The 26,895-nt window shown below is 39.0% G+C and overlaps 1 protein-coding gene across 1 annotated transcript; it reads right to left on the bottom strand.

Annotated features, from left to right (window-relative positions):
• Window positions 1-1,956: 1,956 nt before the first annotated feature.
• Plekha3 (pleckstrin homology domain containing A3) lies at window positions 1,957-25,084 on the bottom strand. Its single transcript, XM_003478517.4, has 8 exons — window positions 24,809-25,084; window positions 20,498-20,614; window positions 14,718-14,873; window positions 12,425-12,561; window positions 11,322-11,486; window positions 7,793-7,836; window positions 6,846-6,961; window positions 1,957-3,239 (listed from the first exon to the last, which is right to left on the bottom strand). Exons 1-8 carry the CDS (start codon window positions 24,846-24,848, stop codon window positions 3,112-3,114), a joined length of 903 nt encoding a protein of 300 aa, XP_003478565.1. The 5' UTR covers window positions 24,849-25,084; the 3' UTR covers window positions 1,957-3,111.
• Window positions 25,085-26,895: the final 1,811 nt, after the last annotated feature.

Here is a 26,895-nt window from a genome sequence, read left to right as displayed (position 1 = left end):
AGATAGTAGTGATACTAATAGGAAATATAACAATGTTAATAATAGCAAACATTTATTTAATACTTTATCAGGCACTATTCAAAGACTTTTTATGAATTGATTCTTATACTCCTCACAACTGTATGAGGTAGATAGTACAGTAAGTGCATAAGAATTAAAAATTATTAAGAGTAAAAAAAAATGAATTACAGATTACTCATGAACTTTTTCTTTTGTGAGACAGGGTCTCACTATGCAGTTCAGGCTGGCCTTGAGCTCACTATGTAGCCCAGGCTGGCCTCAAACTTGCAGCAATCCTCCTGTCTCTGTCTACTGAGTGCTTGGATTACAGGTGTGTGCCACCACGCCCAGCGAGAAATTTTGTTTTCTGCATGCTAGTAGAATTTAGATCTAGGTTTTCAGTTAAACATAACAGACTGACCACATGAGTATAACTCCACCAAAAAGACATTAAAGGAATACAAACAGTACTAGACAAAGAGAACAATTACAAAGCCGGCATCTAAAGAGACAAAGCAGGACAAGCTGTGGTAAGCTCCTGGCACAGTAGAGAAGGTTAAAACCTAATCACCCTGAAAAAGAGAAACAAACACATCCCAGAAATCCCTAGGAAGTGCAGTATTTGGAAACCCAAGCATCATGGAAGACAGGGAAAGGCGCAGTGCTGGAATCAGTCTACATCAAGTGCTGCAGGCCCCCAGGTCTTCCCCACCCCAGCAGTCGGCCTCCCACCCCACCTACAGGAGAAAGTGAACCCAAGGGTCACAAATCATAGCTAATGGGCCGGGGCACTGAAGGAGGCTGGAAACACAGGGATTCAATCAAGGCCATGATGTAACCTATGCTGTTCTTACTTCGTTCATCTTTTTTAAAAATTCAGAAAAATCAGGCACCTTTGGAAATATAGAGTTTTTAAAATGCAAAATTCTCTTGAGCTTTGTAGACTGCTTCATGCTACTGATGGATCAAAACTGAGATATAAATCAGGGGTCCCAGCCACTCAGGAGGTAGAGGCCAAAGGACTGCTGAACAAACACTTGAGTGATCACTGAGGACCAGTTTGGATGACACAGTGAGACCCAGTCACAAAAGAAAAAAAGATCCTAAACCTGCACATAAAACCAAGACATATTTATACCACCTCCAAAAACTGATTTCACAAATATTTTGGTTTCTAAAGGAAAAAAAGTGGATAAGCATACCTGTTCAAGCTTCTATTTCACAGGGGGAAAATAATACAAACTAGAAATGGCAGCACATTATTTTAAAAAATATTTACAGAAAACCATTCACAAACTCATCTACTTGGGTAAAGCAATAAAAATATGAATTTGACTATTTTGTATGAATTCAAAAGTCTATTATAACATTTTCATTATAAACCTATTACCTCGAAAAATAACTACCAGAAAAATATTTTTATCAATAGCACCTTGACCTTCTTGGTCTTATGCTGGGCAAGTTTCTACAACCAAAAAAAAAAATCAAAAACCAAAACAAACAAACAAAACACTGATTATTCATTCAATATGAAAACGTACTACCTTTTTTCATATTAGACAAATGAAATACAAGTGGGAGAAAATTACACTGACCAGAGTATAGAGTAATCTGATAACCTGTGTGCTATTTAAAATCACAATTTTAGAAGCAGTTTATCTACATACATATTAATATATGTGGATCATTTGTGTCCATTTTTAGGAAGAGAGCCTATAGATTTTGTTTTACTAAGTACTAAATATTAACTCTTAAAAGAAAATTCCCATATGTACTAACAAAAATTTTAAATGAATAGACCACACCACTCATTCTAAGTTCACAGACAACAAAGTATGCTGCATTGTGTATCTGCCTGCAGGTCTGAATATACAAAATGAAATCAATAAAGACCACTTAAGAACGACTGGACAGAGTATCAGTGAATGTAAAAAATACAATATATTATATGAAGAGTTTGAATGCAAAAACCACATATTTATTAAACATATCATGAACTTAAAAACACCAAACCAATTTGTTTTAAAGTGCTGTTCATTCAAAACCTTAGACAAAACCATCACCCCAAAGTGAATTTTAAAAAACAGATTATAAGGCAAACACTGACAATATATATGGACAGGCACTACGAAAAAATGCTGTTTGTTCTTTACTATATAACGCCATTCTCAAGTGATATATAATAGTCACCTTGACAGAACTCCTTCTTTGTATAAATATTCATAAATAAAAAAATGCTTAGATATTCCAAAGAGCTGCAAACAATACCTTACAACAGCAGCTTAATGTCTATTTTAGGGGGAAACAAGCACTAAAATCTTCTTCCACTGAAAGTCATTTATTTCTCTGGTTTAAGTGAGCAAGGTCACAGCAACATTAACCTCTTTTGCAGAACAATGTAAGTAACAGTGTATACACATCAGAAATTTGGTAGGTAACAAAAGCTAAAACGCAATCATCTTTTGATGCACCAAGAAAATAAATAAATATAAAATTAACTACTTTAACCCAACATTTGGTATTGACAAATCAGTAGTGTCAACTTCACATATGAAGGACAGCGGAGTCTATTTTTTTTTTTTAAATGCTCAATATTTGGGCTAAAGACGTTTAGAATATTGTTTCCTTTTTGTTCAGAGGAATACAATCACCATCAAGCTGCTATCGTAACTTATTTTAAGCTGGGATAGAGTGACCTTTTGGTCCATGGCACAAGTTACATATATCACACTTCTGTCAAATGAAACCTTGTAAGATTTCATGTATAAACTACAATACACACTGACCAAGCTGTCAGTTCCTCACAGCTTTTTAGAAAAATATCTACATTTGTCTTTATGGATGTCAAAATGTTATACCATCATTTGTTTAAAAAAAAAAAAAAAGATGCACATTCGTACTGTGAAGTTATTAGGAAAATACTCTTGCAAATAAACTATATAAAGATAAAATACACTTCAAAAGTATGTGGGCTGTTTTGTTTGTCTGTTTTACAATATTCTGTAAAGTGCAAGAAATCCTAAGTAAAGGGAAAAACTACTCCCTCTAACAAGTTTAATTACAGCAGCTTTTGCATAGCAATACTGAGAGGAAGTTGGACCTTCAATTTCCTCAGGAAGAGAAGGATGGAAGAGGGTCTTCCAATTCCGATTTCTTTTTGGCCGTAATTCTGCTTTCTTCAGGAATGGTTGCTGATGCCAAATCTCCATTAAGTGTATTTCTTGAACAGTGAACAGGTCCTATGAAAAAATTGATCAGAAATTTAAACATCTTGTGAATGTTAACTCTAGTCCTCTGTGAAAGAGTATTTTAAATTTCCAATTCAGGAACATGAAATTCCTTTAGATTCCTATTAACTTTTTGTCTCTTTAATAGAAAAAAAAACCCAATTTTTTTACTATTGACAATCGTAAGGAAGAAATTTCAGAGCTCATGAGATAAATTACATAACTACCTGAAGTAGAAATTTTTATTTTGTTGATTGCTATAACAATGGTTGGCACAGAGGGGCAATCAATAAATACTTGCTAAACTGTATTTAGTCTTTCTTAACTATTGTTTTTTCAGCCTGACTGGTTTAGTACTGTCAGTACTCTCCTTGTTTTTAGGCAAAGAAACTAAGATCCAGGAAAAGGATATATGTCTTAGTCTACACCACACAACTGGTAACAGAACTAGACTAAATTCAGATATTTGCTTCATTAAAACTTTCCTTTTTATTTCATTTGGGCAGTTTGTAATGTCCATTCTTGTGAATGATATGTTATAGGTAGTCTTTATTAAATTCTTTTTTTTTTTTTTTTTTTGGTACCAGGGATCGAACTCATGACCTCACACTTGCCAGACAGCACTTGTGCCGCTGAGCTATATCCCTGGGCTTTAAATTCTTTTTTAAAGGACATGTTGTATTTTGTTCTAGTGGGTAGAAAAACTGTTGGCAGACCATTTTGCTTCTTTCAGATACGCTTTATTTTTATTTTGGTACTGGGGATTGAACTCACAAAATTGCACGCTTGCAAGGCAGCCGCTTATGCCACTAAGCTAAATCCCCAGCCCCATTTTGTTTTGTGTTTTTGAAAAGCAGGACTAATTTTATTTTATCCTGAGTGACAGGCCAGGGTCTTATCTCTTGGATGTGCACATACTTATCCCAGTGCTCTGGGAAGCTGAGACAAAAGCACTGAAAGTTTAAACCCAGCCTGGGCAAATCAGTAAAAGCCAGTCTCAAAGAGAAAAATAAAAAAAGAACTTAGGCTAGGCATGGTGGCACACACCTATAATCCCAGCCCTCAGAAGGCTGAGGCAGGAGGACTGCCACAAGCTCAAGACCAGCATGGCCTACATATTAAGCTCAAGGTCAGTCTGAACTGCACAGCAGCAAGATCTTGTCAAAAAACCAAACCCTCACCCCAGAAAAAGGACTGAGGGTGTAGCTCGGTATTAAGGCCCTGGATGCAATTCCCAGTACTGAAAAGAAAACATTAAAAGGCAGTACTAACAGTCTTATTGAGGTGAGGTAAGACTGTTTAATACTTGCTACTGCTGAACTTTGTGAGGCAGGGCATCAGAGAAAAAGAGGGTCCCAAGAGTCTAAACCGCAGGTTCCCAGTCCTACCTGAGGGCTCAGCTACAAGGTCACACAATGAGACTAAGGTACCCTGAGATAGCAGAGGATGTACAATTCTCCATACACTGGAACTCCAATTTATCCAAGGGGAAAAAGTTCACAGAATAGTATAGGCTTTAATTGTAACTCCAGGAAGACTGTGTATCTGGTGTAAGGGCCTACATGACCCTCTGAGTTAGGTGACAAGGTGCCTCATACTAAAAGTTCCTGTATCCCAAAAGGGGTTGCGGAACTATCACTGTAACTCCAAGAAAACATGCTGGCATCCTCCTGCTCTAAGGCAGCTATATTCTTTAAACGTATTATTTAAATGTACCTGTACCATCTGTTATTTTTCTAATATTTTAAGATCTTCTTAAAACACAGCAGTTGTATTCCATAAGAAGAATATTGTACCTAAAACCTTCAAGCACTGTTATACATATATACTTTATAAGGAACGGTACTCTGTCAACTAACTGAAATAGTTACTTCAGCATAAACAAAAGAAGATGAAACTTTGGGCCTTGCCAATTTTGAGAAGCTTTAATCCTAAAAGCTAGTTACAGAAAGCTAAATATACTAAGGCATGCACACACAGATCTCAGAAAAATTCAGTACTAAGACGCCTAAAAGAAACGAGCTAAGGGAAAATGGCCAGCTTAAAAAAAAAAAAAAATACAATTTTCATAAATGGTCTCTTTAAAAAAAAAAAAAAGCACCTACACAAAAGTATGAGGCAGAACAGGAGCTCTGGATTAAGAGTTGTTTATAAGAGGTCTAAAGAACAAAGAGAATCAGAAACTGTACTACCTGCTTCAGGTAATACCTGTGTGTGTGCACACGTGCATCTGCATGTGTTACTAGAGACTGAACCCAGGGTCTTCACATTGGGCTACATTCCTAGGCCTTTTTCTTTGCTTTTTTGTTTTGGAGACAGAGTCTCACTAAATTTTCCAGGCCAGACTCCAACTTGAGAAGCTCCTGGCTCAGCCTCCCAGAGTGCTGGGGTAACAGGTGTGTGCCACCATACCCAGCTACAGATTTTCTTAGATACCCCACCCCTTCAACTTTCTTCCCTTCTTCTCTCTTCCAGGTCTTGCTCAGTTGGCCAGAACAGTCTTTTCCTCCCTTTCCCTCTCTATGCTCACCTTTTTCGTTCCTTTGTGTGTTTACCCAGTCTCCACTTAAATTCAAAATGGTAGAGAGCATATATATATACTGTAAGTTCTATTTGTAAATGGGCATTTAGAAAGGTGCCATCACCTTTGAAAAATCTCAAGATGGTCAGCAGTTCTATTTAGACTCACCACTGTCTGCATGAACTCTGTGTCCTTCGCCAGTTAAATATGTTTAATTTTCTGATTAAGTAAAACAATGCGACTTTAGTCAAAGTTTTCAATATACTCAAATATTAGAAATTCACCATTTTTGCCACATGTCAGTCAGGGCTCTCCTAAGCACCTAACCATCAACTATCATGTCATTTTCATTAGAAAAATAAAATCTGTCCTGAACAATCTGATCTACACACGAACCTACAGTGACCTACAGATGAACTCTTGGAACATAACACATTCCTTAACTGGAAATTACACATAATTTCTATCTTGCATGCTTCACTGGAAATAGTAAAGACTTTAAAAAGTAAAAGTCTAATCATGGAGAGACATAATAATAAGACTGTATTTGTGTTATTAAAAATTGTCACTACTGTCAAGCTAGACATTGTGACACATTTTCAAACTTTTTCTCTTCAGAGACAAATAATAAAAATTTTAACATAAAACCTTTCTGAAAAATCACATTATGCTGTCTCTAATAATTCACCACTTCTACCAGATGAAATTATTTTCCTTAGCCATTTTAAGACATTTACTAATGAGGGCTGACTGGCTATTGTTTGAACTTAGAACTTGTCCCTTTTTTCTGCAGAATCCTATCTGCAATTCATGCTTTCTTCTAAAATGATTTTTAAACAAAAATGTAGTAGAGGTAAAAAATGATGAGATATATATCTGTATCCGTATATATGGTTATACTTACAAAGCCATCCTCAGCACTTCTTAGCTATTAAGACCCTATTGACTATATGTGGTTTACTTAGCTCTGAAGTAAAGAATTAGTCCAAGAGCAAAGCACAGTGTTCCAATACTTTACCCTCCACTTCCAGAAATTACAGAGCCTTCAATAATTTTGCTAACTAGGCCAAAGAAAGAGATAAAGCCGTGTAACTCACTGTCTGGGTCTTCAGGGGGAACATCATTACAAGAGTCTGTATCTGAGTAGGTTCTTCGGCGTCGCTGGGAGAGTCGGTGAAGTGCAGATCCTGGTTCTTTCACGGAGTAGCTGTTCCTGCAAATTAAATAAAAAGCATCAAGTTTCAAGGCTGTAAACAAATAAAAACACCCTTAACTGAAATTTAAATGACTTCTCTCCACGTGGAAGGAGGACTAGTTTTAAGCCCAACCTGCCAGCCATGTCAGCAACCTTTCTACTCATCAGTTCAGCAGACTGCTAGCAAACGGACCCATTTAGAACCCGCTGATAAGCAGGGTACCAGGGCTCCAAGCTGAACGGCTTGGAAAAGGAGTACAATGGAGAGGAGACTTCTTCCAGAGGGGAGGATTCAGCAAGACAGTGGGCACAGAAGATGGCTTACTAAGTAAGAAAACCAAAAGTTAACAAGTACATGTGTCTGAAGTCAATCCGCGTTTGATCAAAGACAGCAGACTTTAGGGGATGGGCAAGAAGTTTGGGGAAGGTGCCACAGGCAGACCCCTGGGGCAGCACAAGACGAGATACCAAAAAGGAGGCTAGAAAAACTTAAAAATCAGTCTAAAAATTTAGACATTGAAGCAAATCACCACCACCTGACAGCACATCAGTTTTTATTTCATGATACCCAACACTGCTGTACTTGACAATGCTGTGCCGCCAAAAAAAAGTTTTAGGTTTTTATATTTTATTTCACGAGGGAGGAAAGATAAAAGCATAATTGGAAACATTTCTATCATAAGAACAAGTTTGTCAATGGCTGATTAAGCACTAACAGATACACAAAGGGGTCCTGGGAGAAGCAGATAGGAACCAGACTTTATGCGGAGTTTACATTTCATAGCACTTACTAAAAGCCAAAGAATTTACCTAGATAGGCATAATCTTGAGAGAATTGGGTCACTTTACCTCTCTGAACTGCAAGAACCAGGGTGACTGACAGAACGTTTCATCTAGAAATTAAAAACAAAAAACAAACAGCACAATCTTCATGTCAAGTGATATTCATAAAGTTCTGATTTGTTATTAGTAGTAGCAGTATTTTTATTATTAAATTTATTTGGACAAAAAGATGTCTGGCAAAAAAATTTATCTTTTATAGACTCAAGTAATATTGATAGCATGACGTCAAATTTTCTCCCAAATAACCATTATTTAGAACCTTCACAACACATACCAAAACCATGCTGTATTCTTTTTTCAATACTAAAAGCCAAACTTTACATCTCTATGTGTGTCTGTGCACATGGAGAAACATAAGAAACAGTGTATATATAACTAATCCAAAAGTCCCATATTTTTGTGACTAAAAATTAATGTCCAGCAAGCCAAAAACTGTTACAATAAATGTCTCTCTCTTTTCTTCTGAAGGGCAAGAGTCAAGTTAGGCAACAAAGCTTTTCTTCACCATTTGTCACTTGCAGCTATGGTTTTCAGGGAAGAGGGCAATAATTTGAGTCTTTAAAGAACTCAGAAGAACCCCAAACTTCAAATGGATTTCTGCAGCATATATTTTAAAAATAGATAACTGATTAAATTGGGCATTAATAAATATGACAAATTCTAAATATAATTTAGAAGACCAAATTACTCCAGCAAAAAAATAAAAGGAGGTGCCAAGTAAAACATTATTTCAGAGGTATTAACAAGGTATCAAAAAAGCAAAGTTCGTAGTGAAGGTTTAAGAGGCTTGTTTTACATACACAGCCCCAAATGATCTACAACCCAGGTCTAACATATGTGTTATGTAAATGCCTCCTGTCTCTGGAACATGAACTGCTAGACTGCTGACAAATCCCCAGAGAAATGGTAACCCATTTGTAGCCCACGTACATCTGATAGGAACTAAGATGCACGTAGACACACACCACTCATTTCAGCACAAATTATTTTTTAGGCTTACTCTTAGTGATGCTGTACTACAATAACCATTCCTTCTGTGCATCAAAGTGGCTACTGTCTGCATTTTCGTGATTTACAATGAAGTTAAATCCAAGTTTTTTCTAAACTGGATTCAATTAGATTAACTACATAAACTAGTTATGGAGCTCAGATTAAATAATTTTGAAATTGTCATATTCCAGCTTTATTTTTCATATCAATGTTTTTACTAAAAAGTTTTCATATCAGTAAATAACTCATGCTGTTCTTAACTAAATATGTTGCCCTAGAAGACTGTCTGGCCTTGACTTCAACACTTGTGCTGCCAGAAACAGTACCAGAATCCACAATTCTTGCTTTTTGCCATTAAGCAAAATGACACAGGAAGGAAGAACAGGCAGCCTCTAACCTATTATTCCTAGATTAACACTGAATATGCTGTAATTTTTTTTTTTTTTTTTACTAATAACAGACTACCTTAAAAAGAGATAGTTGTATGCCAGGCATGGTAGCACACACCTGTAATTCTAGCATTCTGAGAAGCTGAGGGAGGAAGATTACAAGTTCCAACCCAGCCTACACTCTGTCTCAAAATAAATTAAAAAGAAGGTCTGGGAATGTAGCTCAGTGTAAAGGCCCCAGGCTCAATTCCAGGACTGAAAAACTACAATAAAAAAACAAAGATAGTCCTTATGCAAGAAACATACATATGACTTCTCTGAACACAACTCCAGAGAAGTTCAATGCAAAAATGAGGCAACTTTGAGGTATTTTTGCATGATTCTATAAAGCATATCTTTAAAAAAAGAAAAGAGTACCCCTAGTATATCCACCTCAGGGACACGGCACTACACATCCATCTCAGAAGAGTGGTTTCTTCACTCAACTACACAAGCTATTTGATAGTTTACAGCACATTTACAATTGTTCTAAAAAGCAGTATTGCTTTCTACTGATCCTCATATTCCTGCCAGAGGATACTCAAAAATAAGCACAAAGGATTCCAATGTCAAGTAAGGTTCACAAACTGAATACTACACTGCTCCCTCTGAGATTCATAACACATTTTAACATAACATAGGCTCTAAAACATAGACATGGTGATACATGCCTATAATCCTAGCTGCTCAGGTAGCTGAGGCAGAAAGATTTCAAACTGAAGGCCAGCTTAGGTAACTTAATGAGAATCTGTCTCAAAATAAAAAGCGCTGGGTATGGACCTCAGTGATAGAATGCTTGCTTAACAGAGGTTAGACCCTAGGATCAACTACACACAGACACACACACACACACACACACACACACACACACACACACACACAGAGACAGAGAGAGAAAGAGCCTGAGAAGACAGACTGTTCCTCTCAGACTGGAACAGAAAATCCCAATTCATTAAATTGACCAAAACTTTCCTAACATGACAATAAAACTCATTTTCATGACCTGTCTCAGAGGATTAGATTGTAATGATTAGAAAACAATGTTAAATAGATTTAGGCAGGGGCTGGGGATTTAGCTCAGCGAGCGCCTGCCATGAGTTCGATCCCTGGTACCGATAAAAAGGAAAAAGACAAAAAAAGTAGATTTAGGCAACAATCCACCACACCCAACCAAAAAAGTTCTAGTAGTTCGGGCAATCAAGAAGTAAGAACTAACTATTAAACACTTAACCGGAAGCAGGTCAGAGCCTTCACAATGACCCTCTAAAGGAAAAGATCCTTTATTTTACAAAGGAAGAAACTGAGGACCAGTGGTTCTGTTTCTTGAACTGCAAGGGTTCAAATCCAAATGCTGATTACAGAATACTGTTCCATCAGGCCATGTTTAAAGTCCCTCCCAACTCCTTCAAAGACACACTTAATTATATCCCATCATGAGGAAAATATCACCCCACTGTAAAGTTTTTATCACTGGAATAGTGCTCCCAACCTTTCCTGCATCACAGCACATATATCATACAATGCTTTCCTGGTCCACAGAGGTCAATGGATAAAGCAGCTCAGGGCAGCAGCACATGACCCTCCAGGAGGGAGAGGATCAGGCCTCGGGCATGTATGCCGAGCTCATCAGCTGGGAGGACTCCACGCAGGATATGAGAACAAACAGAAGAATTCAGGGCATTGACTGTTTCCTCCCTGTGATGGTTTATACCTAGATGTGCCCCTAAAGCCTCCTGTGCTCATAGGTTGGGCTTTGAGGAGACCTCTGGGTCATGAGGATGTGACTACTCCACATTGATAGTGAGTTCAGCTAAACAGGATGTCATTGGGGAGGTGAAGCCTGGATGGACATGGTGGGTCACTGCAGGAGTAGCTATTCCTCTCCTCCTCCACCTCTCTGCTTCTTGCCTGCCATGCTGCAAGCAAGCCTCCTCCGCCATGCCACCCTGCCTTAAAGCCAGCTGATTACGGACTGAAATCTCTACAGACTGGAAGCCAAAATAAACTTCTCCTCTCTGGAGCTGTGTTTGTCCCAGCAATGAGTGTCACTAAGACACACCCTTAAAAATACACTTTAGTGATAAGGTATCACTAAAGGAAAAGCAAGAAGTTCCCACCATTTGGACAGGAGATGGTGACACGGGAGAAACCAAAGGATCCGGATGGGGCAGCTGAAACATCTCAGGCTTGAACTTGGCATTCGCTATCTTCACACACTCCTCAAGCGTTGTGATGAACGTATTACAGGTGGCACTAAGTAGGGAAGAGGCTTCGTTCATGTTCTGAAAAGTTACACACAAAGATTAGAACAAAACCACACACAACTACAGGGAATCTTAAGTGTCCTTACCATCAAGTGATGAAATGTTACCTCCACTAGACACCTTACTACTTATGGTTAAATCCAGAGAAGGTCAAAGCAGTGTATTACTAACAAATGTCTGTTTTGGGGTAGGGATTTAGCTCAGAGTCGCAGGCGTTTGCCTGGCAAGTGTGAGGTTGTGAATTTGATCCCTGGTACCAAAAAAAAAAAAAGTCTGTTTCTTATGTTAATCAAGTTAGATTCAAAGAAAAATAAATTTTGCATTTAAACCAAATATACTGAAATACTGTGTATAAAAATGTAACTTAAGAGGCTGAGCGTGGTGGCACACATATGCAATCCCAGCACTTGGCAGACTGAGGCAGGAGAATCCCTGTGAGTCTGAGGCCAGCCTGAATTGCATAATGAAACCCTGTCTCTAAAAGAAAAAGAATCTCAGAGAATCTAACCAAAACTATAATCTAATGGTCTATGAGAATCCCGAAAGTGGTCACAGAAATGGGACCTCAGGGAGTCACTGAGCGGATAAACTATCAGCTTTCACTTGAAGCTGGGGCTTTGTTACCAAAAGGAAAAAACAGCATTGTCAAATGAAGTCATGCAGCTGACCTGGAGGACAATGCGCAAAATGTTCCCCCTGACAGCCCCCGACCTCTGAACTATCAGAGTGGCCGCAAAGACAGGCTTTGACTCCCAGGAGACGTGTGCTGCTTCATGTTTGGCTCAGGCTGCAGACACACACTACAGAAGACGCTGCAGGTCCCCAGCATCTACAAGGCCAGAACAGCTAGAAACAGCTCACGTAAAGTTATCCTCTGTCATCCTCTGGCATGCATGAGGACACACTAGTGTGGTACAAAACACTATCACATGTGAAAGGATCCACTTTGCTTATACCTCTACACTGGGAGATGAATGATTCTCATCATGGTGAACAAATTCCTGGATTGTATGAACCTGCTGCATTAGGAGGTCACAGTAGAGGCGAAGTTCAGACATTTTGGTTTTCAGAGATTCACTGGTTTCATTTATTTCTGAAAGGAACATAAACCACCATTCAATCAGACCAGTTTCGCATTCTTTGGACAATAAACAAAGCACTATCATGTTAAAAATATGGCAATAACTACAAATATCTACAGCTTAAGCCATGTGAGATCTTGGAAATAGGATCATAAGGGCCCTACTTACCTTCTCTTTAGATAACTGGAAAATGAACTGACAATCATTATGTCTATCATGAAGTTTAAGTAGACTGATTTACAGACACAAAGTGCAACCACTGGATATTTCATACAAGGTATTTCCACTCCATTATTCATTCTCTTGCATTTGAAAAGTACCTGTAATTCTTATTTTATGAATTAGTAGATTTTGGTCTTCACATATTTTTTCAGCTGATGCTTTTCTCCTAACACATAAATTGATAATTTATCAAAGTCCTTACACCTTAACAATGATAGTCTTTTGCTTAGCTTACGTACTGCAAATACTTTTCCAGATAAAGTATTAGCTTTCTTTCAAGTTACTGTAGAGTTTAGCAAACCAAGATGTTTAATTTTTATGCAATTAAAACCATTTTACATAAACATCTGCTTATCTTATGCTGTTTTCAGCTTCATTTTCACATTAGTTTGTTTTCACAGTTTTTACAAAGAATTTATTGTTGGGCCAGGGATATAGCTCAGTGGCACAGTGTCTGCCCAGCAAGTGCAAGGTCCTGAGTTTGATTCCCAGTCTAAAAAAAAAAAGAGCTTACTCTCTTGTCCTTGGTAATCCCAGGCTAACTAAATACCCAGCCATCATCTCAGCCACCCATAGGGTTACATCCTTTAAGCTAGAAGTAAAAGCTCTAAAGAAAAAAATGATACAATAGTGGATTCTGGTGCTGCTAGACAGTCCCTGACCAGGTCAGTGGCCCTGCTTTGGGGTCCTAGCCACAAAGCCACTTTTGCCAGAACACACCCATTGCAGCTCTTCCTGTACATTTGATCTGACCTCATTTATTGCCAAATGTAAGCCTGTTCCTTCTGTAGTTATGTAAAATATCCCCAACATAAAATGTACCATATTTTAACCATTTTCAAGTATACAGTTTCTTGGCAATAAGTACATTTAAACTTTATACAATCATTACCATCAGCTATCTCCAGACCTTTTTCATCTCTCCCAAGAGAAATTTTGCATTCATTAAATACCCAATCCCTTCTCCCCACTGGCTCTGCCCTGCCTTCTACCATCTACCTGTATAAATTTATCCTTGGCATTTCATACTATACTATACAGTATTTTGTCCTTTTGTGTCAGGCTTATTTCACTTATCACAATGTCTTTAAGGTTTGCCCATGCTGCATTATATGTCAGAATTCCCTTCCTTTTTTGAGGCTAAATAGTATACCCCATTGTATTTGTGTATATATACCACATTTTGTTTATCCACCGGTCCATTTATCTATGGACATTTGGGTTGTTTCTTTCCTTTTGCTATTGTGAGCATTCATTCTTTCTTATCCTAATCTTCGCAATAACTTTATCCATGGTGTTCTTTCATATATTTCAATGCTGTTAAAAATTTAATCCCATCTCCATTTATCAATATCAATAATTTTCATTAATTTATCTTAATATTGCTTTTAAATGTAAAAGTAAAATATACTAAATGAAAAATTTTAGAAAATAGAATACAGAAAAGAAAAATCAAACTGCAACCTCACTACCAAGATACACTGCCACTGTTTTCACACTTTATATATTATTAGATTAACAGCATAAGTCATTTGCTTTGCTTTTTATTTTTTTGAAATGACAACTTATGTTCATAACAAAGTCAAGGTATCAAAGAATGCACTATGAAAAGTTAATCTCACAAATTCCTTTTCCAAAGGTAACTTAACTAATTTTTATATACCTTTCCTAAGCCAGTCAATAAATATAGTATCAGTAATTCTGAATTATGCTTTTAACCTTGGGCACTTTCTCACATCATTAAAATTCCCAGTAAACATTTTATTGTGCACATAATACTATATCAGCCAATCAGAGCACTAACTTACAAAATATCCTCTACCTTTATATCTTTATATTATTGTTTACAAAATTTTTGCTAGGATGGTCTACATATGTAAATCTTCTACATTACTGTTTATGTTAAAGAATGCACTCTTCTCACAAGAGGAAAGATTATTCTTACCTTTCTCTTTTTTTGTCCTAGTATCAGTCAAACATGCTTTGGAGCTCCCCAGAGCAACCAGCCACCGCTGTCTCTCAGCTGCATTTACTGCCTTCATGTAGAAATGCTGCTCTCCTGGAATGATTAATTCCATTCTTGTGTTGTCTGCTGAATGAACTGCGATGATAAACAAAGCAGAAATACAGTTACAGACGTAAGTAACTTGGGGAAAATCCAATCAGCACTCTTCCCAACACTGTATTAAAAGCTTCATACACCTAAAACGACCAACCATGACTCACAACACACGCAGTCCTGCTCACTGAGGGCCCACCAGGGCAGCCTTCAAACCACCACTCTCACACAGACCATGCTGCCAAATCGGTAACAGCACACACAGAGAAAACACGGATAAATAAATTACTGAGAAGAGAGACCCTCCTTTGGGGCCAGCTACACCACCTTAAATACACACGCACAATGAATGTCACTCCTATTACACCTGACTTGCTTGAAAGCAGAATATATGGTCTGGTACGTCTAAACCTAGGGTAGTTCCGAGAACATAGCAGGAACGAAATAAATGGTAATTATGCCACTTTCCATGAGAACAGAGTTCTGTGATAGTCCTCTAATTAAGGCCATAGGTTATAATTCTCCCTCTACTCCCATCTCCCCTCTTACACACACACATATCCTTTCTGATACTCTCAAAGAAGAGTTAATCAAGAAATATGGTGAGCCAATCCCAAATCTTTGTTGTAGGATGAAACTGCTACACGGTCAATAATCAGCAACACTTATGCAGCTCAGACCAGAGTGAGTGGAAGGAGAGAGAAACAGTGAGAAAAGCAAGCTGCTACTCTTTTGAAACTGACAGCACAACCAGTGAAGCAATGGGACACACCAAGAATAATCAGTGCACTGAAATGTTGAATTCTTTTGTCAGAGCTTTCATGTGTAACTATACAAGAAAAGTAACAAAAGACACTAAATTTTAAAAAAGCTTCAAGAGCAAAATTTGAACACAGCAGGACTTATGAGAAAAATGGCATGAGAAAATAAACACAAAATATACTGAAGAAATCAGGAAACAGGTCTAAAAGGAATCTTGTGTTGCACTTCAAAGTAATATTCACATTGAAAACTGGACAAGCTGAGAAGAGTCAAATTATGAGGGCCCATGAGGTTTGAAGCCCTAACTCAGAGAAGTACTTATACTAGGGATCTTGACCAGATGCTCAGTTAAGTGCCACAAAAGCTGTGCTGTTCTAGTCTATTTATACAGATGCAGACACCGAAAGTTATAACCATGCAACAATCAATGATAAGTACAAAAGAATTTTACACTGGGCTAAAACTAGTGACATTCCAAAACTCAAGGACTCCTTTTTGCTAACTGCTAAGTCTAGCAAAGCACCAACAATTACCTTAAAAGAATGCTCTAATTTCAAATGATATTTGCTAAAGATGAAACTAACCCAATTCACTTTTTTTAATCATGGAAGAATTTAAGCATCCAATCAAGGGTAACTGCCTCCAAAGTTGCCACCTGAGAAGGCAAATTTTAAAATGATGCCTCTAAAACATCAAATCTCTAGGGGGGGAATGATGAACATGACCTCAACACAGGTAACTACAAAGCATTACTTAAGAAAAATCAGATACCTGCTACAGAGATATATCATATTAAGGGCTCAAAAGACCTAATATTGTTAAGAATAAAATTCCCAAGTTAATAAGTTTAATGTCATTCCAATCAAAGCAAATTCTAAAATGTATATAAAATACAAAGGCACAATAACAGCCCAGACAATAATAAAAGTAAATAATTAGAATTAGGCTATGCAACACAAAGATTATAAAGCTAAATTACTTAACATAGTGTGATATTGGAACAAAGAGACAAATAGAGGAACAGAACAGTCTAGAAAAACACCCACACATCCAATGCAATGGAGAAAAGCGTACTATTTTCAATAGATACATTTAGTCAATTGGTTATTCACATGGGGAAAAAATTAATCTTAACCTCTGACACCCCTCATAAACATATATTTTAAGTTAATTACAGCCCTGATACAGATCTAAATATAAAATGCAAACCAGTAAACCTTCAAGAAAGTAATGCAGAAGGTAACTTAAATGGGACATAAAAAGCTCTAATAAAAGAAAATTAAATTAGACTTCATCAAAATTAAGAACAATTGTTTTATCAAAAGTACCAGAATGAAAATACAAACTATAATACAGCGGGATTGCACATCATCAAAATTGCACAAACTCCTACAAATTAACATGAAAGGTAGCCAAGTTTAGGAAATGGACCAAAGACTTCAAAACAGAATTCAAAACAAGGGAAAAATGACCACTTAATAAAAAAAATTTTTTTAAAAAGTCCTGCAAGATAAACCACCATGAGACTATACCTACAAGTCCTCAGAACTTAAAAATGCAATAATACCAAATTTGAGAACAACATGAAGCAATTAGAATCCTCACCTTCTGCGAGCGACAAATAAACTGATACAAGCACTCTGGCAAAGTTTGGCGTTATCTTAACAAAATTCCAGGCAGGGTTTTTTGAGTCCTGTGCTCTACAGGGCTTCTATCTCCATGCTATAAATTCCTACTTCTCTTTGTTGAGCTCAATTCCTCTGCCTTACAGCAAAACCTGATTGAAACAGTCTTTATATCCATTATGGTAGTCCTAAGTAAAGTGTACTGTATGCTTTAAGAAATGCCAAAAACCTTTTTTTTTTGTATATTCAATTGCTTTTTTCCCCCACATTTTAAAATTAGTGTGTATTAAGCAGCTTATCAGGTTTCACTTTAACGTATTTATACTCCTACATGGCCTCGTTTTCCTCAACTACCTACCTCCCCACTAGTTTCTCTTGGAGAGGGGGGCTCTGTATTGTCACCTTCCCATTACCTGACAAAAATAACTGTTCCTTTAACACAAATTAAGGCTGAATGTTTGAAATACTCATTGCCTCAGAAATTTTACTTTGTTTCTAGATATACGCTGGTCAGAAAAGAAATGTGTAAGAATGTTCTTGGGTGAGACATTTAGCTCAGCAGCACCGCACCTGCCTGGCAAGCACAAGGTCCTGAGTTCAATTCCTGGTACCAAAAAAAAAACAATGTTCTCAATACAATGGTGGTAAATATTTAACAATGATTAATAAATACATTAGATGTACTGTACCACAATTAAATACATTTTAGTTTAAAAAAAAAAGTTTACAGAGGCTTGAACTGGAAACATCCCCCAAATCTATCATTAGTAGAAGAGATACACTAATTGTGAAATATTCACAGAATGGAACACTACACAATAAGAACTGAATTACAGTGACACGGAACAATATGGGTAAACATCACAAACCAATATTGAGTAAAAGCAAACAGACACAAAAGGAAATAGTAAATTGTTTCAGTTGTAAAATATGCAAAAGCAGACAACACCTACATGCAGTGATAAAAGCTCAGGACTGATTAATGTTTAAGGTGGTAAGTGGCCAAGGGGATCTCACCAGGCAGCCTTCTGAGCTGCTAGTAATATCCTTGAGCTTAGTGGTGGCTACACTCCCGCTTTCACTGTTAACATTCTCCAAGTATGTATATGTATCATTCTTCAGTAAAATGATTAAACAAACAGCCAAAGATGCTGCCACAGCTTGAAACTCTTTTGGAACTGACAGCTCTGCAGCTGTCTCTTACATATCATCAAAGCTAACAAATACTTGAACTTTAAATGTAGTTTTACTCAAACTGCATTTGGAATGGAATCAGGAAATAAGATGGAATAAAACCACCAGTTTTAAAGAAAAGTCTAGTATTTTGAATGAGTTTTTTAGGTGTATTTATCAATGAGCTCTTTCTACTCCCCACTAAGCAATCTTGAGGAAATTCCAAAAGGACTTCCGACATGTTATATAGTTAGTGAGAGTACAGCTGAAAATGAGTTATACAGACTCCAAAAATGAGTACATGAAAAGCCAACCCTCAGTAGCACATGTTTTAGTGTGTCTGTTAAAAATAAAACTATGCTTCATGTATTTCATACAATATACCAGTAATGACATATTAAGCTGAAAGGTTTCTATATCTTAAACAGCCGTAACTCCTCTCCATTAAAACAGTAGTAATTCTCAACTAAAGGGAACAGACACTATACAATCACCTAGAAGGTGTCTGCAGTGTAGAGAAAGCTCCCCAGATGACGTATCTCCCCTCAACTAAGAATCAATAATGATCCTAAAGGAACTCGAACAGCAGTAAGTCCAAGATGAAAGTGAGAAACCAAGTGTGTAGCTAAAGACTATGAACCTGGACTGGAGATTTAGCTCAGTGGTTCAAGTACTTGCCTGGCAATTGTGAGGTCATGAGTTCAATCCCTAGTACCCAAAAAAAAAAAAAAAAATGTGAACCTAGGGAAAAAAATCTGTTCCCTCATTGAAATACTAGAAAATTCCATGAAAATAGCAACCTAGGCATAGAAAATATGGCATGATGCATTAGCTATACTTATTTCGTATTCCATTTTCCATACCTCTGTTCCACACCCAGCCTCCCATGTAAATGAATCATTGGTCCATGAAGTTATCATGAATTTAAGTAAGAAAATGCACAGAACAGTAAGATGACTCTGGAGTATTTGATAGCTATGAACGAGAGCTCACTGTATTAAAAGAATAACCCTTAGAACAACTATTAAAGAACAATTATTTACACTATAGGGAAATGAGAAATGCCTGGAGCAAGTTTTTTGTTGTTGTTTCTGTTTTGTTTTTTGAGACAGGGGCTTATGGCAGAGTTCAGGCTGGCCTTGAAGGCACAGTGATCCTCCTGGATCAGCCTCTGAAGCATGCCCGGATCACAGGCATGTGTGACCAGGTCTGGCTGCCTGGAGTTTTTACGCTCACTTCTTACAGAGCTCTAGCTCACCCTCAATTCTCTGACAAACTAAAATCTCTTCATATCTTTTTTTAAGGTTTTTGTTGTTGTTTGTTTTGTTTTGTTTTACAGTACTGGCGCTTGAACCTACGGGCTTATATAGGTTAGGCTAACACTCTACCACTGACCTACATTCTCAGCCCTTGAAATTTTATTTTGAGACAGTGTCATCTTAAATTGCCCAGGCTGGCCTAAACCTTTCAATCCTTCCACCTCATCCTCTTAAATAGCTGGGATTAGAGTTGTTCCTCGTCACACATGGCCTATTTTGTATTCCGTTTTCCCTACCTCTGTTCCAAGTATCCCAACCACACATACAAATGAATCGCTGGTCCATAAAGCTATCCTGAAATCTGCAGCATGACCTACTACTTTATCTCTGCCCTGTTGAAAGGAAGGGAAACTATACCATCCAAAAGAGCTCATCTCTAACTCAAGAGAGCATCCAGATTCATGATTCACAATTTGTACTTCATCAAAACTCTATAGAACCCCCCCCATTATCTTCAGAGTTCAGTTCCCAACCTCTAGAGCACTCTTGTGTCTACAAGAATGAAAAAGAACAAATGTGAATGCAACACAGTCACTAACATGGCATTCACAAAAAATCATCTGTCAAGTCCAAACTGGAAGATTATTTTCAATGTCTATCCTAGGTACATTTATAGAGGGAGAATTATCAAAACAGGTGTTCAGCAACACTAATGCCACTTTTGATGGCTAAGGAAGTAAATGGTATCAGAAAATCACTGCATGGTTAAAAGATGCTTTTCCCCTGTGCTTAGCATGCAATAGAAATCTTTACCACAAAACTTCAAATTCCTCTGATTTTCATTTACCTTTAATTTCACAGACTGCCATCTTTATGCTTCCTTTGCTCCCTTTGCAAACATCGTCCTGTGAATCATAGTAGGATAGGATTCCATTATCTAAAACAAACCAGCGAGGCTGCCAACCTACAAAGATCGTAAGTAACAACAGGTTAAAAAGACATTTTTTTATTACATAGAAAAATACTCAAACACTGTCGTACACATTAATTTCTTGGCTCTCAAGTGGCATTAATTAATACTGAAATTTGCAATAACCAACACCCTCCCAAAATGTTCTTGCAACAATCTCTACTTTTTTGGTAGAGATTTCTGGGAAAATTTCTATGTCAGCATAAAGAGAGGCACATTTTTATTCTGACTTACAACCTTACCATTAACAACCCATAAAACTCATGCTGAGTGACAGTCCTACACAGGGTACCATGTAACTAACTGTCCCCTTTTCTGAAAGAACACAGAGTTATAAAGCACAGATTGAGTATTCCTTATCCAAAATGCTTGCGGCTAAAAGTATTTTAGATTTCCAAATATTTGTATATACACAATATATTTTAAGAATGGGATCCAAATAAAACATCGAATTCATTCATGTATCATGTACTAGTACATACACAGCCTAAAGGTAGTTTTATGTAATTTAGTATTCTTGGTTCTGTTATCCAAGATATGAAGTCAGGTATGAAAATTTTTCTGCTTGTGGCATCAAACTCAAAAACTTTTAAAGTCTGAAGCACTTCAGATTTCAGTTTAGGAAGGTTCAACTTGTAACAGAAAAATTTTTGTTGGATAACCTGGGGCAAATCTTTTCATTTCACTAATCTCTAAAATTCCCAGTCTCCAAAACAAGTAGGTTGAGCAAGAAGGATCTCTCAGGGGCAGCTCAGCCCTAATTCTGTAAGGTGATCTTACTCTGACTTACAAATGACATTGCCTAAGCAAACTCCTTGCACATACTGAGCGCTAAGTCCAGTCTTTTACAAAAGATGATATAAGCCATGGTAGGAAGGCAGATTTCCCAATATCCCCCTCCCTTCAGGCTTGCTACACAGCAAAGGCAGAAATGCCAGAAGCTACAATCATGCATTTGTTATTTACTCAGCAACCAGACCATATACCTATTACACAGACTTAGCTCTAAGGCAAGGCTGGCAACTACAATAACAGCTTCTTTAACTGACAAATCCCACTTCTCTGGCAAGGCAAATTTGGTGTTCCCTGGGATCTTATCAAGCCTGCTACTAATTTATAACCCTGCTGGAGCCAGGGTGACTATCTGCTCTTTCTGTAACTATTAAGTCACAATGCAGCACAAGTGGTTCAGACTAAACTGTGGCATCTGTTAAACCATGGGTCTTCAAAGCTTGGTCACTTTGGCCAAAGCCTAGTATATGATTAACTCCTTTTTTCCCGGGCCAGCTAAGATCATGACAAGGCAGACAGGTGAACCATTTATATACCTTGATACAGATCGAAAGACGTAACTTCCTGAAGGCTTTACCCGAGACACTATGGAAATGACAAGGCTGAGTCATCATAAAAAGGTTAAAATTTACTTTATGTCCCTTGCTGAGAAGAGAATACCAGAAAGTAAGACAGAAAGATGGATGTCAATAAAATAAACCAAGCAATTTTCAGATGCCTGGAAAATTCACTGATATGAATATTCCTTAATGAGACCTTCCAAAGTATAAAGTTCTTTTGGTTACATGAACTTTATCTTATTTATCACTGTAGTCTCAGCAACAAGAATGCTGACTGATACACAATATGTGCTTAAAATTGTATTTCTCAAGTGACTGAAAAAAAAATGAATATCAGAAAAGTGAGATACATAACAGTCAGGCAATACTATCCATGAGAACATATTGTCCCAAATATGCGTGGAAATGATAAAAACACCTGTCCCAACACGCGAATTCACTTCAGCAAACAAATTATATAGAGAAGGTGTGGTGAAAATGTATTTTCTTCCCTAAGAGCAGTCAGCCTGTGAGATAAATTATGATTTTGCAAGCATGCACTACTACTGCAATTCAATATTTCTTTAAAACAAATACTGAGTAAAAAGATTCACTTAAAATTTTTAAGCAAATTAAAAATGATTATGGTTGACTATCAATCTAATTAAATCTTAATTATCTTTATATAATTTTTGAAGTATTTACTATAACAATTTCTAATTGATTTATATACTTACAGAAGAGGATTGTATCTATAAAAAAGATTCATAAGTTATCCCCTTTCTAAATTTTTTCCCTTTCTAATTTTTTTAAAGATAATTCTTTTGATTTTAAACTACCAAATATTACTGAAAGTTACTCTACAAAATATTCTCAAACAACACTATCATAAAATGGGTATGGTGATGCACATCTGTAACCTCAGCTACTTGAGAAGCTAGGGCAGAAGGATCACATGTTTTAAGGCAGCCTGGGAAATTTTGCAAGACTCTGTGTCAAAAAATTTAAAAGGGCTGGGAATGTAGCTCATTGACAGGACACTTGTTTAGCATGCTAGAGGCCCTGGGTTCAATCCCTAATACAAAGTCAAGAACCAAACCAAACACTATCTTACACATGAAAATGCCTTACAGATCACTTACACTCAACCTGAAATAAACTAAAATTAATAATCAGCATACTGTGAAGCCAAATTTAAACTCTGAAAACTTCCAAGCAAAATGCTACATTTCAGCAAGTTCTACATTGCTTTGTACAAGTCAACTAAAATGTTCTGCAAAAACTAAAACCTACATGTGTAATTAAAAGCTCAACAAGAAGATAAAATGTAGTACCATAGGAGATGAGGAAACTGCCAGAAAAATTCCACCCCAAGTGAATTTCATCATCAATTATGACTCATCTCAGTACTTGCCAAATGCTCTGGGCTACCAATAAATGGTTCCTCTGACATGACTTTCCAGAACACCATGCTTATGAGTATTTCCAAGTGGGTGATCATCTGTGTCCCAAAGCATGTACGCCTGTCTCAATAAACACTACAGTACATCAGCCAAACAGGTTAATTGTACTACCACCCAAATGAAAAGCCTCAATAAAAAATATTTTTAAATTATTTTTTAAATGTTTCCTGTTAAAATTGTCATTTATGGAAATAAGTTGTCTATCTTTTCAGTTTGAACACAAAAACGGTGTATTGTAAACATTGAAGCTTTTGCTGCTATAAATCTGACTGTAGTGTGCTAATTAATCGAAAGATAAGGACAACTACAGTTCAGCACTTACTTAGGCCTAAAGTGCTTGTGAATTTTGTCCCAGGTCAAGTAAACCCAAGTTCAGAGTACTATCTATACATATAATTACTAAGAAGGGCCAATACTTTCAGCAGAATGAGTAGACAGCAAGTCAATACTTACCTATTATGCCTGCACAAGAAACTTCTTCACTATTCAGTTTTATTTTAAACCCATTCTCCTTCCTCTACTTTGCCGAGATGATAAAATTCAGGAGTTGGGAGGCATCTCTAAAATAGTTGATCACCCCAGCTAAGACCCTGAGCCACAAATCACGTGCGTTCAGTCGTGGTTAACAGCAAAGATGAAAATTCATATTTTAAGGGTCAGGAATACTGCTCAGGGGCACAGCGTCTGCCCCTGGCAAGTGCGAGGTCGTGAGTTCGATCCCCAGTATAAAAAAAAACAGCAGATCTAAGGCTATTTCATAAGCTAGTCCGGTTGTCAATGTCCTCCTGTGTCTCATTTTTCAGAAACGCCTAACTCTGGCGTTCTTTCCTCCAAACCACCTCATGGGCGAAACCGACCTGCCCGCTCCAGTTACAGTGGAGCACAGCTGAATTCCCGAACAGCAGCATAGCTCATTGGGAACCATTCCCTATGCGATAACCGGGGTCAGCTTCCGAAATCCAGTTCGCTGAGACCAAACCTCAACAAATGAAGCTCAATAAAATGTTGTTATGGAAACTAACATCTCTCAAAATTAGATCCCCATCCTCAGGAGTCTATTTCAGTCCGATAACCGCGACAACTCATTTACAAACAAAACGCTGACTGTGGAGGATGAGTGAGGACAGAGGTTGCAACCACGCAGGTCGGGGGACTGCAAACTGTTCCGGAGGCGAGCACAAGTCTCACCTCGAGGCAGGGAAGTGGCGAGGACACGTCGCACCCTCCGGGAAGGAAGGTGCGCAGTCGCCCAGTCCCTGTTCGCCACGCAGGTCTTAGAGCGGGACAGAGACAGGGACCGACGAAGCGCTGAACCGGGGACAGGTGCCTGGCGGGGGATAGATCGGCCACCTCCGCGGCGCCCCCCGCCCCAGAGCCTTCCGGGGCACCGATACCTGTGAGATAGTTGGTCCACTTGTACAGAACGCCCTCCATGCTTCAGAGCCCGGCGCCGCGCATCCTCCTGTCCCGGCGCCGGCCGCGCGGAAGGGGTCACGGGTGGCGCGGGGCCTGGGCCACCCCTCCCCGCGCGCCCGGCCCCCTCCGCGGTCCCGCCGGCCCGGAGCTGCCCTCAGCCCGCTCAGAGGCCGGGACGGCGGGCGCGGCGTGGAGCTCTGGGGCCGCCAGGCGCGCGCTCGCGCATCCCCGGGCCACCCCCGCGGCGGCGAGCGTCGCTACGGCGGCGGCGGTGGCGAAATCGCGACCGCAGCCGCCCTCAGCTCGGCTCGTACTTCCTGAGCGGCCCGGCGTGGCCGCCTCCTCCTCCTACTCCTCCCCCTCGCCCACCTTCCTCCCCGCCCCCGGGCTCCCCGCTTGTTTTCATTGACCCCGACGTCGCTTTCACTTCCTGGATGAAAGGGGCCGGCGCGTCGCGGGAAGCCCCTCCCCGGCGGCGGGGCTGGAGGAACCGGCGGGCGCGGCCTGTGGCCCGCCGCCCTGGGCGGGGCTCCGCGAGGAGGGGCGGGGCGGCCTCCAGCGCTCTTTTCTCCTCCTGCTTTCTCCTCTTCCTCTTCCTCCCCCGTCCCCCCACCCTGCATCCCTTTCCTGCTCTGTGCGCGAGCCTGCGCACCCCAAATTGAGGCCCCGGACGCGCACCCCGCGGGTGGAGACTTAGGCCTCTGCGTTTCCTGCCACTAAACCTCAGGGCCCGTCAGTAGTTGGCTTTTGTTTTTAAAGAAGATAAAAAGGCGCCCTATTTCTACATGCTCTGTATATCCTTCTCACACTTGGGACCCGAGAAATGAGCTAGGCAGGCAGTGTGCGGTCAATGGGGGCCGGTCCTCAGACCCCTGGGAATTGTCATCGCGCCAGTAACCTTGTAGGGCCAGATTTTACTTGGAATGTAAACCGTGGAACTGCACTTTAGAATTGTATTCAAAATCTAGGGCCTTTACCCCTAGCTTTTATGATTAAAAAAAAATCCTGCTTGGAAATGATTATCACCTTACATAGTTGACAGTGATTTTCAGATTTTATGAAATTTTGCAAAGTTGAAGCAGCCGCCCGTAGCAGGCCCAACACTGAGGCTTTGAGTCATCAAAATGGAATCACACTTCATCTAGACCCTGCCATGCCTTCTCGAAGGCTTTCCCTGTGGGTCTTCTGGGTTTTCACTTGGAAGTAAAGTGAGTCCTAGATGGATTGATAAATTGGAATATACCGAGTTAAACTTAACATTAATGATAGACTCCATGTGGCAGTTACAGAATGTTCAGGTCGCATTCAGCTTGCCTGCATGTTTAAAAGGTTTTCCTGCTAAAATGGGACAGGATTGCGTCAAACAGATTTGGCCTAATCCCTGTTACAAAATATAGCTGAGACTGCAATAAAATGCCCAATTCTCAAATTTCCTTGTTTAATGTGGATAAATTCACAACTCATGGCACTGTCAAGAAAATGACAAGAGGGTCTATGTCTTTCAATACTGTTGCACCGCTACTACTACAAGCCCTCCATTAGAGGGCTCCCCCTAGAGGTGAGATACGGAAACGCGGGCCAGCCTCGGGTCCCCAGGAGGCAAAGCTGGTCCCTGAAACTGGGAATCCGGGGCGCTGGTTCCGGCAGGTGGCCATGAGGTTTCAAGTAACTGATGCAGCCTGCAACAGCTACTGCAAGACTCACACCCGGAAAAGGCGCTAGGACGACACCCCGGAAAGCACCTAGAGAGTGAGCAACCGACCGCAAGCCTGATTTTTCTGCTTTTCTTCCGGAATACCTGCCCCTCTCCAAACCCGCTATTTCTTTTGAAGGAGAGAAAAATAAAGAAATAAATGGCAGACGAGGAAGGTTTGTAATGTTAAAATTGTATGTTTTTAAAAACGCAGCTTCAGCACACAAAAGTCAAATTCAAGCATTTTTTTCCCCTTCCAAGAAAAAAATCCTAAGGGCATTAAAGACTGCCTGTGAACCGGGCTCTTAACCAATTTTAGAGACACCCCAAGTCCCTATACATATATACCACTAAAGGTCCCCAGGCTCCTGG

The sequence above is a fragment of the Cavia porcellus genome, unplaced genomic scaffold (genome assembly GCF_034190915.1).
Source record: "Cavia porcellus strain 051 isolate PalLab524CR breed Dunkin Hartley unplaced genomic scaffold, mCavPor4.1 scaffold_12, whole genome shotgun sequence".
NCBI classification, from domain to species: Eukaryota; Metazoa; Chordata; class Mammalia; order Rodentia; family Caviidae; genus Cavia; species Cavia porcellus.
This window is presented reverse-complemented; position numbering and strand designations above follow the sequence as displayed.